Source organism: Gavialis gangeticus, unplaced genomic scaffold (assembly GCF_001723915.1).
Source record: "Gavialis gangeticus isolate Ggan-Ray unplaced genomic scaffold, GavGan_comp1, whole genome shotgun sequence".
Lineage (NCBI taxonomy): Eukaryota > Metazoa > Chordata > Crocodylia > Gavialidae > Gavialis > Gavialis gangeticus.
The window spans coordinates 630567-644730 of record NW_017729013.1 but is presented as its reverse complement, the minus strand read 5'-3'; the positions used below and the strand labels follow the sequence as shown (position 1 = coordinate 644730).

General features: G+C 41.9%; 1 protein-coding gene across 3 annotated transcripts in view; it reads right to left on the bottom strand.

Annotated features, from left to right (window-relative positions):
• The window catches only part of PSPH (phosphoserine phosphatase), a 24638-nt gene that overhangs the window by 2289 nt on the left and 8185 nt on the right, over nucleotides 1–14164 (bottom strand). The window contains exons 1-6 of one of the 3 annotated variants that reach the window (XM_019511360.1): nucleotides 12656–12684; nucleotides 12458–12511; nucleotides 6266–6424; nucleotides 5496–5630; nucleotides 3125–3270; nucleotides 1613–1761 (exon numbers count right to left, since the gene is read on the bottom strand). In XM_019511360.1, coding sequence (XP_019366905.1) covers nucleotides 1613–1761; nucleotides 3125–3270; nucleotides 5496–5630; nucleotides 6266–6405 — 570 coding nt within the window. In that variant the 5' untranslated portion in view covers nucleotides 6406–6424; nucleotides 12458–12511; nucleotides 12656–12684. Of the gene's footprint in view, nucleotides 1–1612; nucleotides 1762–3124; nucleotides 3271–5495; nucleotides 5631–6265; nucleotides 7287–12457; nucleotides 12705–14164 lie in introns of those variants that run through there. The other 2 variants (XM_019511359.1, XM_019511361.1) reach the window with 2 other exon arrangements.

The following is a 14164-nucleotide window of genomic DNA, read 5'->3' as shown; positions in this document are numbered from 1 at the left end:
CCCCCCACGCTCCAGTTCGCATTAAGGTATGTATTCCATTATCCTAGCAGAACAAGCATTGGTATTATAGGAAGATACTAGATTATAAAGCTAGAATGGATTTAGATCCCCACCTCCCAGAGTATGGCATTTTATTTTTAAGAATCTTAATTTTCAGTTAGTTTTTAGATTATTTCTATTTTATGAGAGCCGCCATATTTACAATTGAGATACTCTTGCTTCATCCCCTTGGAAAACTACCACTGATGCAAAAAACATGATCGCCACTCAAGGCAGTGGGACAGGTCAAGCAAAGTGTACACCAGAAAGGTGTTGGAGCATGCTTCCTAAGCACCACAGATTAGTCATTAAGGTTGGTATCTTAGTACTGTAAGTTGTGTGTGCTGAACCACCTTGATGCTAACACTGAAAGGTGAAATCATAGTGCTGCTTTGACAATAAATATGGCTTTATTACTATTTTCTGACTCTGTATACAATCTGGTATGCACGTGCTGTGCTTGATAAAATATCAATTTTAAGCAGAAAAAAATCTCAACCTAGAGATACTGGCAGTAGTAAAAGGCAAGAACAAGAGGAGTACAGGACAACACAGTGGAATGTCATTGCTGCAGAAATGCTTAGTAGCACTGGTGCCTTATGAGAAAATTTCTGAGGGAGGAGAAGGAGCACTCTTTTGCAGTACCATAGCAAGGGGAGGTGGAGGGCGAACAGGGCAACTGCCCCAGGCGCTGAAGTGAAGGGGTGCCAACAGGCACTGCCCAGCCGGGGCAGGGTGCAGGACAGATCTGCGAGTGGCTCGTTTGTGGGGGGTTGTGGGGACAGGGGAAGGGCAGCTCCCTCCGCTGCATGAACTCCTGGGCAAGCATAAGGGGGTGTGTGCCCCTGGATCTGTGCGTAGGGCGAGGGTGGGCTGCCACTGCAGCCTTTGCCCCAGGCGCCAAACTTCACTGCTACGGCACTGCTCTTTTGGCCTGGATCTATCAAGAGACTCTTTTGGGTTTAAAGGCAGCATGAAATAAATTAGAAGATGGAAATGTGAAGAAAAAACAAAGGGAGATCTTGGAAGAGAAGCATAGGTAAAGCTGAGGAAGAGGGACGGGGTAGCAGGATTTTAGTAATATTATTTTTCAGGTTCTTACTCATCAGGCCATCGGGGGTGGAAAGTTAGAGAGGTGTGAGGTGGTTGGGTGGCTAGTGTACCACTTCCAAGCACGAAAGTCTTGAAAGGATTTAGCAACTGGAAATTGAAAGCCTATCCACATACCATCGTAGGTTGCACAAAAGAGACCAACAGAATGTATGCAAGGGTGGCCCAGATTGAAGAGTTAACAAATGAATCGCCTGATCCCCTGCTCCACCCTCGGATGATCTCTGCCTCTGCTGGCTCGGGAAAGTAAACACCCTTTGGTGTTGGCCACAGCTGGATCTGTGCAGCTGTATGTTACAGCCTTTTTCACTGCAAACAATTCTCATAGTGCTGTTTCAGGTTAAGAAACAACTAGGAATATTAAAAATCCTCCTTAAGCAAAGTAAAATATTCAAATAGGTGGTTTCTTGTTGCTTTAAAAAATATTTCTTTTAAGGCAGAACACCAGTTCTTTAGTACTTACAGCAGGGGGACACGCTTCCATATCTGTCGCTCCGTCTCCAATCATAACTACATTCTTAAAGTTAAACTGTTCCTTCAGATGAGCAATAACCTTTCCTTTCCCGCCTGATTCAGCTGTTGGTTGTGTCTCATCAAACCCTGCATATTCTCCTGAAAACATATTAGGAAAAGGTATTAGAGACCAGGATTTGCAATTGCTTCAGTGAGTTATGGAAAACTGTATCAAGGAGTGACACGAGTGAACTTTTCAATAATCAAAAGAGATTCATACATTTTCTATTACCTTTTCATCAGGAAATAACTAATGTGGCCCCCAACATGATAGCTTCACGCACACACAACTCCCACTGAATTAAATGGAAGTTAAGATTGTGTTCAGAACTATAGGATTTGGCTTATAAACCTTACAGCTAGGATCAGTGCAAAAAAACCTCACAAATTTATAAATATAGTGGGCCAGATTCTATTCCCAGTTACACTGACATAAATCAGAAGTGATTTCATTCAAATATGTGATGTATAAACATAGTATGAGTAAGAAGACAATTAGCTAAACACAATTCCGCTTGGGTATACTGACATAAAAACTACAGCAATTCCACTGAGGTCAAGTCCACTTCACACAGTACAGTTTCTCTGGATTTACCCCAAAACCACTGAAAAAAGAGCCTGTCCCTAAAGCTATGTTATTAATGGGATAAAATCCTGAAACCTTGAAATGATATTTTATTAAGCCACAGAAAAAGAATAAGAGAACACGATTCTTTGAGCTCAAGCCGCTGAGTTCTGCACCTTTAATATTTCTTTTTCTTGACAGATCCCATGGTTTTAAAATTATTTTAAAACTACTTGATTTGTTATTCTAGACACACAATAGACTGAACCAAATACCATTATCAGAATATCTCCCAGTACGTTTTTCTTTAGCTTGTCATACTATGCTGCCACATCAAAAGTTATGCCTTCTGATTCAGCTATATTTCATTTGTCTGGAAAGTGATTTAAGCCCTTGTGTTTTTACATTCACAGTCTCCCTGCCAGGTACTGAGCGTAAACTGGCACTGAGACTCTAGTTTGGACAGAGCCTGGACTCTAGATGAGCAGCCACTATTGTAACCCAAAATAATTTTATTTATAGTGTTTACTATTTCTTATATTATTATAACTTTTAAAATGGCTGTAAATGCACCAGTGGCCCCTAACTCTACCTGCTCCTATGGGAGCCTGGGCAGTTCACTTTCCACATTCCTTCTTAGGCTGCTCTGCTAGAAGTCTTATCAGAGTTACCGTGCTACTTGAAGTGACAGTATTTGCAATGCGGAAACTCAGTAATTAGAATCTGTCCTGTGAACAATCAAACTCAGGCCACAGATAAGAAATAACCATGTTTCAGTGTGTTCATTTTTCCTTAAATTTTAATCTATGGTAGGTAACCGCTCACTATCCTACTTCAGGCTGAACTAAAAACATGACATTAATAAGTTGAAAAAGAAAGGTACCAGTGAACTCTTACCATTAAAGTAAAACTTCAGCCTATTGGCAAACACATTTGCTGTTGGGATGTTTAACTGCGAAGCAACATGCTCGACAATGCTCTGGAACCCTCCGGATATTAAGAAAACCTGGACACCTCGCTGATGAAGACAGCTTACCAGCTCCCTTAAAAGAAAAGAGAACAACCACCGATGTGAATATCTATCAGGATCAAGGAACAGAAGAAGGGCAACTGTTCATGAACAAAGCTGCCTACATTTTACATTATCCCTGCTTACTCAGGATGTGTGCAGCATTTCAATTCCATGCCGTAGTGCTGTCTTATACTTTCCCATTCTCTTCACAAACTTGTGCATAGACTCTGCATGAAAAGAGCTGTACAAAACTATATCATGGTGAGAGACAGACTAGCAAATAATTGCTCAGAGAAACAGTTGGATCAGAGAACTGTTTGTTTGCATTTTCCTGATTATGTCAATCTCCCTGCATAAATTAAAACTGATCCAGCTCGAAAATACTCCTTAATATAGGGTCAAGATCAGCAAGAAGAAATCAACAATGCAGCATGAGCAGGAATTTTAGGAGGCAGTGAGACACTAGGCTACACAGGAAATGTGCTGAAATTTGTGTAATGGACTAGTTTGTCTAGTGGGTTCACAGATTCTATTGCTGGACACCATCAATATAAAAATATGATAACTATAGGAAAGGAATCTGCAAAAACAGAAGCAGAGGTGTAAGAATTTCAGATCCAGTTCTTGAGAGCTAACATCTTGCAGATTCTGGCCTCTGGGTAAAAGACCAGCAAATGAAAAAAAAGCAAAGGAGCAGATCTAGCAGCAACAGCAGCAATGCTGAAATCCATACAGAAGGCACAGATTTTAAAGCAGAGAAGCTGTACAAAGAAAACCAAGAAAAAAGGGAGTGAGAAGAGAAGGGTCATGTGATTCCAAACAAGAAACAATGTACTGTTTGTAATCACAGCCAGCAATATCCTCACAGAGATGAAAATGTGTTTCAGCTCTAGAAGGAAAATGCAGATGCAACATCTTCTAAAAGCAATCTTTATGTATTAAGAGTATTAGAGCCTTACTAGACCTGTGGACTGGAGGGCAGTTTTATAATAAAGTACCTATTTTCAGTCATATACTGATTTTTGACAAAAATACACATTTTCATTAAAAATAGGTTACAGCAATGGTAGGCAACCTTTTGCAGCTGCAGGCCAAGTAGGCACTGCTGCCCTCACTTGGTGCTTCTCCCCACAGCAGCACAGGAAGAATGCCTGCAGCCAGTCCCACCCCATCACCAAAGCCCCACATCCATGTGCTGGATCCAATGGCTCCATAGGCCAGTTCTGGCTTGTGGGCCTATAGCTGCCAACTCCTGGCTTATGAGACAACAGAATCATAGGGTTGAAAGAGACTTCAAGGGTCATCTAATTCAACTCCCCCACCCCCCTGCAAAGCGCAAACATGCATTTTGCATGTTTGCAAAATGCAAACATTTGCATTTTGGGGGGGGGGGGAATGATCCAAATATGTATAAGTATACACGTCTATAAATGCATAAATATACATTCTTAAAATATCCAGTGACGTTAGTGTTGAAGAATGGCAGCCTCTACATGGGCCCAATCCTGAGATTTGAGTGCCAAGAGCCCATTCAAAGGACTGGACACGAACACTGTACCTCCAGAAAACACATGCCTAGGGCAACAACAATGCAAGCTTTCCCATTAACTTGCCACACACCTTACCTAGAAGAATCACTTCCAGATGTTATAGCATAGATGTCTGTCAACATAGACGCCAATTAACACTAACCATGATGGCATTTTTCTGAAATGGATACCTGTCCATCTGAAATTAACTCAGCCCATTGTAACATTCAAATACAAACTTCATATCAAGCCAAGTTAGTCCCAAGGCCACTGTGACCATCGGGGCACCTTAGATGCTGTAACAACCCCCCTAGGTTAGTTGATCTGCTATGCATCATTGCTGATTCTTCAGGCAGAGCAACCTGGAGGCACCCATCTCCTCTCCAGGTATGAATGGTCATTGGCTCACAAGGACCTCATCTGCCCTTTGACAGGCCTTGTTTTTAGTCCTGCTGGGTGTCTACACACTCTCCTCACCCAGGTGGGGGTGCCGGTTTAGTCTCTGGAAACCTGACCATAGAACAGGCTGTACTGGTTTACATGGTACCAGATAGTAGGCCAAGAGAGGCCTGGTCTAACAAGGGAACTTCATACATGATATTTAAATCAATCAGGAAAACATTCTGAACCAGATCCTCAGGTGGTCTTTTTCAATTGACTTCTATGAGCTCAGACCTTCTTTGGTTTTGGAAGGCTTTTTAATTAGATCATTTAAAGTTCATCTTACCTTATTCCTGGTGTTAGGTGGGGTGGATGATCCGATATTAATTTTTGTACTTGTTCCCAAGAAGGGCGTATAAGTCCTAGTCGTGCTGTTAAAGCAGCTTTGAATGTCACAGAACCTCCCATTGCTCTGCGGGTCCTAATTAGTGATCCAAATCATGAAAGTCAGTTATAGTAGCTAGGAGATGTTTTCTCATAAGGATTATTAGTTGAAGTTAAATACCTGGGAATTACTCCTGAACTTTATCAGTTCTAGATTATGTTATCTGGACATTTCAATTTGGCATAGCCTGACGAGCTGAGAAGTTTGCACAATATTTAGAAATTGCTGCTAAATGCTTACAATCAGAGAAAAGTCTGAGCTGAAAATTTTAGATCCAGTTCTCACACCTTCCTCAAAGTTTTATGTGGAGGTTCAGACTCCAATGTTATCCCTTTTAAACCCCCCAAAATTGCCAAAGACTTGTTCTTCCTCCGAAAAGAGGAACCAAGGTGTACTACTGCTTCACAGAGTTTAACTAAACGGTCGTAGGGGCCTGATCCAAAAAACTGAATGATGTTAATTGAAGGATTCTCACTGGCTTCAATAATCTTTGGATTAGACTGAGTATCTCCAAAATGTAAATTATTCTGATATTCATTAATACTATTTATTAGAATTATGATCTTCTTTGAGCTATTGCAATCACAAACAAAACACCAGGCTACATTCTGGTCTTTTTTTATTCCTGACTACAATAATTCTGAAATTAATAGCAAAAAAAGTATACTTACATTTCTGCCACAGCATCCCCAACTCCACAGAACTTTGCCAGTTCATCAATGCCTTCTTCTTTGATGACTGTACTATCCACATCAAAGCACACTGCATCTGCATTGCAGAAGATTTCCTTTATCTCCATGAGGGAGGCCATCCTTTTAGGAACCTTTCTACTGTAAGAGAGGATAAGTTCCCTCTGTGAGTCACTACATGGTATTCTGTTTTGAGCCATCTAGGCAACTGATCTGTCACCTGCAGCTGACAGGGAACAGAGCTATGCAGCCAGCCTTTATAAATAGAAGTGGGCAGTGGTGGGGATTTGGCTTAGTTGCTGATTTGCTGTCTTCTGTGGCCGCCTGCTGATGTCCAGTCTGCGTTCAAGGTTGGAGGTGAGCAACTGAGATTTGGCTTAGTTCCTGATTTCCTCTCTGCAGCAGCTGCCCACTGACATTCAGCCAGAGATCAAGGTTGTAGCTCTGGCTTCTATAGAAGCGGCTATTGGAATCCCAACTACAACGGAGGGCTGGGTTTGTGACTCTATATTTCATCTCGGCCTCACAGGTCTGAAGGAATATGACTACATACAAAAGATTTGTAAAAGAGACTTAGGATAAGACCCATGATTCAGAGGACAGTACAAGAAACCCCATCATGGTCAATCAAGAATTACCCTGCTTATGACTTGCTGTCTAACCCGCTTAAGGTTTATATTGGTTGATTTATACTCTGCACCACAAGGGTTTAGATCCCTTATTATATCCCGGTCAATGGAACCGTTGATATTCTTACCATCTACATGAATGTCTAAACCTTTTCTAAATCCTACTGATTCCTAATTGACAGGTTTTGGTTAATTTGATTTAATGGATCAAGATATAACAATATCATGACATAGCAATTTTTCCAAGAGTACTAAATTAAAAAATAGGAAAGTATAACTCAGCTAAATCAGAGGGAAACTGAAGAATTACTACTAATACAATGTTTTCTTTCCTTTTGTAGCTGTTCACTTGACTGTGCAGAGTATATCTTGTTCTGCAAATCAGAAACACAATGTTTATAAATGGCTATTAAAAACATAAGAATATTTTCCTATCCTCACCCTAAGCATCCCATGCTTTTCTCCTCATAAGCAAATCCAATGTGTAATTTAGCAACCTGTTTTTATATAGGAAAGATACTCAGTGCTATGACTTTATACCAACTGCATTTCCAGATTGCTGCTGGAATGTATTTGGCTGGTTTGGTTTAATCACCTATGCTATTTACTGCATATCTCCGCGTATAATTAACCTAAGTAGCAGGTTCCCTCTTCTTTTTTGTTTCAGGGGAAATGTTTTGTCACTTTGCATGATGCTTTCCAGCTTCATCTTTTATTTTCCTCCCACTAACCTGCAGGTAGATTTGTCTGCTTCCCATGTATTCAACTAATAGATGGTAAAAGACCCTACAACGGCCTACTTTCCAGACAGTATCTATTTCCTTCTCCTTTAAAACAGATCCTGAAACTAGGTTGGGGCAAAGACCCTGTCTCAAAGTTTTCTGTGAAACACCACCTATGTTTATGGGTCTGTGTAAATAATATATAAAATAATCATATTATCTGAGAATGGCACATAAAAGAAACCTGGCACTATGAAAGAGCCATAAGTATCAAACAAAAATTTGTTTGTACAGTCTATAGCTTGGTACTAAGCTAAAACCTGCCAGTGGGTGGATGTGTGACTAAGTCGCAAGTTTACTTGTTATCAGCCTCACTATACTGACTCCAGAGCTGTCTGGTCATGCTTGGGCTGGAAAGTTTTGCTGTGCCAGATAAGGGGCCTTTGACTTCAGGGCATGGCTGGAACACCATATGCTCTAATGTGATTGCATAACAGAATTAAAAAAATAATAATGCACTGACATTTTTGGAGTAGCATGCTGTTAAAATTTTTCCAGTCTATTAGGAAACCATGAAGTCCACAAAACATTCAGACCTGGGTATAGTTGCCAGTATTAAAAATTTGTCCTACTGGCCAGATGTCATTAGCATGACATTTGCGTCATGATGTTGCAGCACTGATCTATCATTATGCAAAAGTATCACATTGCATGTTAGCAATCTGAGGTTGTATTGCAACATCACATAATGATGCAATATTATCATACAGCGACATGACACTGCCTTGTGATGAGTGCACGATAGTCTAAAATATATTTAAAGATATGCTTCCCCAAATCTTACCTGTTCTGAAAAAAGTGGGTTCAATGGAAACTCTAATAATGGGTGCCCATCTTATTCCAATTCATCCTAGGATTTCTTTTTCTGAATCTTTCTTGCAGCAGTGGGACTATTTCTACTGATCCCATTTTGATGGGCAAACTTATAGGATAAGAAACCCCCCCCCCCACAGATGCCAACTATGAAACCACTAGTTATTACATGCAATATTTTTTCCAATGTGTTTTCAAGCTATGCTTCACAGAAACATGAATAAGGTGCCCAAAAGGACACGTTGGTATGGAAGAATCAGAAGAAACTAGAAGATGCAAGAGCTGGTGCATAAAAAAAAGCTGTAGTTCCTGAACCACAAAATGAGTGAAAAATCATCTTTCAACTCATAACGTCTGGGATTTGAGAATATTTTGGCCATTTTTGGCTGATGATCAAAAAATGTACTTGTGGAAGATTGGGAAGCTGATATTGCAGGAGTAAAGGAAGAAAGGAGGGAAAAGGGGATGAGTGCTATTTGGAGGGGCTCTTCTGTAAATAGGATACATTTTTGTGGCATGGCTGGGGGCAGATGCACCTGGCACTTTGAGCTAAATTTGAGTTCTTTCCCCTTCAACCACTTGCTTGCAAAACTCTAGGTGCTGCCCTCAGCTGTGTTAGGATATTTCATTTCAAGGGGCTGAAGAACTGCTTTCACAAACTCTTAAGCCATTTCTCCGGCCCTCATTGTGGATTGGAGATTAAACTGTCCTGTGACTGGGAATGCACAGTAGCAGTTAGAATATCAACACTACCAAAGAAGAGTGAGTTGCTTCTTCCCTCCCATGTCCAAACACCACTGGACGCAACTCACCCAGTGATTTTGCAGTACCTGCTTGGAAACCTGCTCTATCAGTTAAATTATTGTTAAAATAGAGCATTAATATTTATGGGGGACATGCAGACATAGAAGTACAAAGACAGAGCTGGGCCCTCTTCTGATTTTTCTATAATGGCAATTTCCTAAGATTGATTTCCTACACTTGTGGGATTATGAGCCCAACCTGCACAAAGAAGGACTTGCTGGACTGGTTACCCTCATGAGGTGTTGTCTGGAAACATATGAGCATAAAGACCTGGACGTTTTATAACAACTCTTCTGCATGGAAAACCTCAAAAGGATGTGGAAAAAGAGTAGAAAACTATCAAACTGTCCAGGAGAAGATGCTGAGGTGTCTAGACTTGACGCCAAGGCTAGGGGCAGAAGTTACATATAAACTGGTTTAAGTGATCAGAAACTGATTTAAACCTGAAACAGAACGGAAGTCCAGTGTACATAAACCAGTTGCAAAATAGCTGAGACCAATTTGAGATAAACCTGGTTGAATACAGTATCAGACTTAACTGGTAGTTGGGATTCCTCCCTCCATCCCCTGGAGAAACCCAGCTGGGGTCTGCCTGGCCTGGGGCTGAGTGGTGGAGGTGCTGGCGGACCCCCGCTGTGGTCCCCCAGTGGAAGAGGGAACGGAAGGGGCAATAAACCCTCTCCCTGCCCCTTCGCCTCAGGGGGCCATGCCAGCCGGCATCTGGCCACACCCCTGCCTCTGCAGCAATGAGGGGGAAGCAACCGTGACAAGGGCTGCTCTGCACCGGCCAGGCAAACTCCAGCTCAGGTCCTGCCAGTGGGACAGGGGATGGAGGGGGGAATTAAACCTCCATCTCTGCTCACTTCATGCTGCTGCTGGGGCTGACCACATCGCCCGCTGCTCTAGCTACCAGGGTAGGGGCGGGAAATTCCTGGCAAGGGCTGCTTCCCCCTTCCGGCATACCCCAGCTGGGGTCCCTGCAGGCCAGGGTGGGGGTTTAAACACCTCCCCAATCATACTCAGCCTGCCCAGGCCTGGCCATAACCCCTCTCAGCACAGCTTCCCTGCAGCCAAGAGCTCACTCTAGTGCCCCCCAGCTTCAAGCCTGAGCCACTGCAGGCACATGCCTCATTTCTGGAATCAGAAGTGAACATCTATTCACTTGCAAATCGGTTCAGCCCACACAGGTTAGACTAACCTGCAAAGATTGAATCAATTCAGACTCAGGCTTTTTTAATGTCTGTACTTAGCCCAAGGGCCCAGAACCCAGGTTGTTGCGCATTCTTCTAAATCTGAAAAAGATTAGTTGTTTTCAGCTAAAAAGAATACAGAAATATAGATGCATTGAGGTTGTGTGCTCTGTCTGATAAGGAAAAAAAATCTCCACAACCAAGATAATTAGTATTATCTTCATATGGAATACATAGGTATCCCAAACTGAAGAGTCGTGCCACTTCCCTGCCACTTGTCATCAGGAAAGAGGAAAGGTTTCCTATTATGTTATTTCAGCTCTGGAAACATTCAGTGTAACATGTGTGATAAATAAATGGAAGAAGGTTATTGTAAGATGAAAAGTAGAAAATGTGAAAAAGGAAAAGGAAAGGGAAAAGGAAATCAAAGAAGACAAAAGAAGAGAGTAAGGGAGCAGAGAATGAGAAATGTGAGCAAAAAGGAGCAGAGGTAGAGATAAGGAAAGCTAAAGATGGAGAAAAGTGGAGAAAAAGGAAACGTTAAGTATGAGAAAAAGGTGGGGGAGGGAAACATATTTTCCCAAAACAAAACCTTTCTATATCTGGATTAGGGAGTGTGTTCATTGGGCCATCCAGAAAAAAGCCCTGGCAATTTATAAATGGGTTGTGTTTCATAACAGAGAGGGTTGGAGCCAGAGGATTAAGACTAGCAGTTATGCAAAGCCATGCGCTCGAAGAAAATAAGTGAATTACTTCAGCTTCGTTGGCTCCTCAAGGAAGAACTCTTTGTACATGATTAAAACCAGTGACATCTCCAAAATACGAAAAATACAACTCCAAGTGAAAAATGACAACAATGTTTAGAAGCCATACCATTTTGTGGCTGTGTTTATTTCGACCAACATGTCATTGATTTGGCTAGTGAGTTCTGCAGCTCTCCACATGGTCTCACTTTATGTCTTATCATGTGTCAGTTTTCAGAAGCACTACCTTTACACACACACACATTTTCACTTTGTACTGCAATTATTGTCATAAAAAAATGACAATTTTTATCAACCTTGATGAAACAGTGACTAAAATACCTCTTTGTAAAAGATCATTTAAGGATGCATAACACATTATAAATTGTTTTCTACTCTCGCCCCCCCTTTTAATGAAAAGAGATTGAAAGCACTTAATTGATAGTAATGGACTGCATAAAATGACTACTTTTACTCTCTTTACACTGATTTTATCCTAGTGGAACTTTACTGGATTAGTGATGGGGGTCTTTCCATTGCCTTTTGCGGGAGTTGTATTTGCCCCACAGGGAATTAAATTAAATTTCACAAGAATGTTGTGAAACATATTTCACAATGCTAGTAGGTAGCAGGGGCTACAGTATAGTATTATAGTTTTTTACATTAAATGCCCAATTCTGCAGTGTTTGGAGGTTAATTGAATATTTCAGTCTATGAGAAGTAGAAAATCCAGGGACAGTGTTGCTACTAGGTCTACTTCAACCTGCTGAAGTTTTAAAGGCAGCAGTGTAAACAAACTATTACACTGAGAATAAAGGGAGGGATCATTTGCAATTATTGGTTGACATTTCACAGTCATACACAGGTGCAAACTTCTTTAAAGACATCTAAAAATGGGTGAGAAGGCAGAGAGGGAACCAAGTGATCTAACATAAGCACATGAGCCCTCTGGCCCCCTGGGAAATGTTTGCCTCCTCTGATGATGCTTCCCCTCTCCAGGATTGCATCATTCATTCAGGTTCCTGTTATAAAACAGGCACCGTGCTCTCACCGCACCTTGTAGGGGAATGCAGTGGTGCCACTGACCAAAATAAAAGCCTCAGCTCATCTCTTACTTTCTGCGCTAGAAAAACATACTGGTGAGCAAGATGAATCTGAGCTTTCTGAATGCCCACCCCTTCCAAAAAGACAAAAACCAGTCCTGGTGACTTACAGTATTGTACTCCCCGTGGTGGTTGTTTCTCCTGCTGCAAAACTCCTGGGTGTACTGGGAAAGAAAAAATCAGCTGAAACCTTCAGTCACATCAATAGAAAAGCACTGAGTGGACTGAAAGATATCTGCATTTTGTAAATAGCTCTTTATAATCTGCTGAGTAAGCTCGACTGATTTTTTTTTTTAATAGTTGCATACATGAAACTAGAGAAGTCCAGCTGACAGGCTTAGGAAAGAGAGATGTAGCCCTGCCTTCTTAAGGGGAGGAGTTCTTATCTAGAGCCTCCCTGGTTGGCTGAGGATAGACCGGCAGAGAGAAGGAGGTGGAGAGTTTGCTAATTTATAAGACACACTATGCCACCGACATAAGAACCAAGAGGGGGGTCTGGAGCCCCCGCAAAACGAATGAAAAGAACTTGGCACAGTCTCACAGAGGGGAGGGCCTAGGGGGAGCCAAGAGCCAAGGACAGGTTGCTAAGTGCAATGCTCAAGAATTATTTTTCTGAACAATGCAAAGGCAAGAGATAGTGTTGTTAAGAGTGTTTGGCTTAACTAAATGCTTTTGAAATTATTTGTAACAAAAGTTAAGCAAGACATTGATGTTAGCCTGGCCAATTCAAGAGTTAAAACTAATTTTCTTTAAACAAGGGTTTGGTAAGCCAGTATAATTTATCTAATACATTTAATTAAATTAAATCTAATAATCTATCTAATACTTTAACATGGAGACATAAAAAAATATTTTTGAGATATCAGTGAATTAAGGGCAAATTGCCAGCAGATATAAATGGATGTAGTTACACTGAGATCTAGCTCATTGTGTCAGACCTTCTTTAAGAGAAAATGTCATAGATTTCATAGACATTAGGGTTGGAAGGGACCTCGGAAGATCATCGAGTCCAGCCCCCCGCCCAAAGGGCAGGAAGTCAGCTGGGGTCAAAGGATCCCAGCAAGATAAGCATCCAATTGATTCCTGAAGGTGTTCAATGTAGGTGCTTGAACCACCTCCGACAACAGGCTGTTCCAGACCTTGGGGGCTCAGACAGTAAAGAAATTCTTCCTTATGTCCAGCCTGAAACGGTCTTGCAGGAGTTTATGACCGTTTGACCTCGTCATCCCTTGGGGCGCTCTGGTGAACAAACGTTCCCCCAGATCCTGGTGGTCACCCCAATAAACTTATTGGTGGCCATCAGATCGCCCCTGAGCCTGTGCTTTTGCAGGCTGAACAGTCCCATAGCTCTCAGCCTGTCGTCATAAGGGCTCTTTTCCTGACCTCTGACCATGTGCGTGGCTCCTCTCTGGACTCTCTCAAGCTTTTCCACATCCTTTTTGAATTGTGGGGCCCAAAACTGGACGTAGTACTCAAGCTGCGGCCTCACCAAGGCCGAGTACAAGAGGAGAATGACATCCCGGGATTTGCTTGAGAAGCATCTACGGATGCAAGCCAGCGTTTTGGTCGCTTTAGTAGCCGCAGCATCACATTGCAGGCTCATGTTTATCCTGTGGTCAATGATGACCCCCAAGTCTCTTTCTTCCGTAGTACTAGCCAGCGTAACACTGCCGAGCCTATAAGGATGCTGCAGGTTTTTCCTCCCAAGGTGGAGAACCTTGCATTTTTCAGTGTTAAACACCATCAGGTTCTCGTCCACCCATTTGCTGAGCCTGTCCAAGTCAGCCTGGATCGCCCTCCTGTCTTCTGGTGTGGAT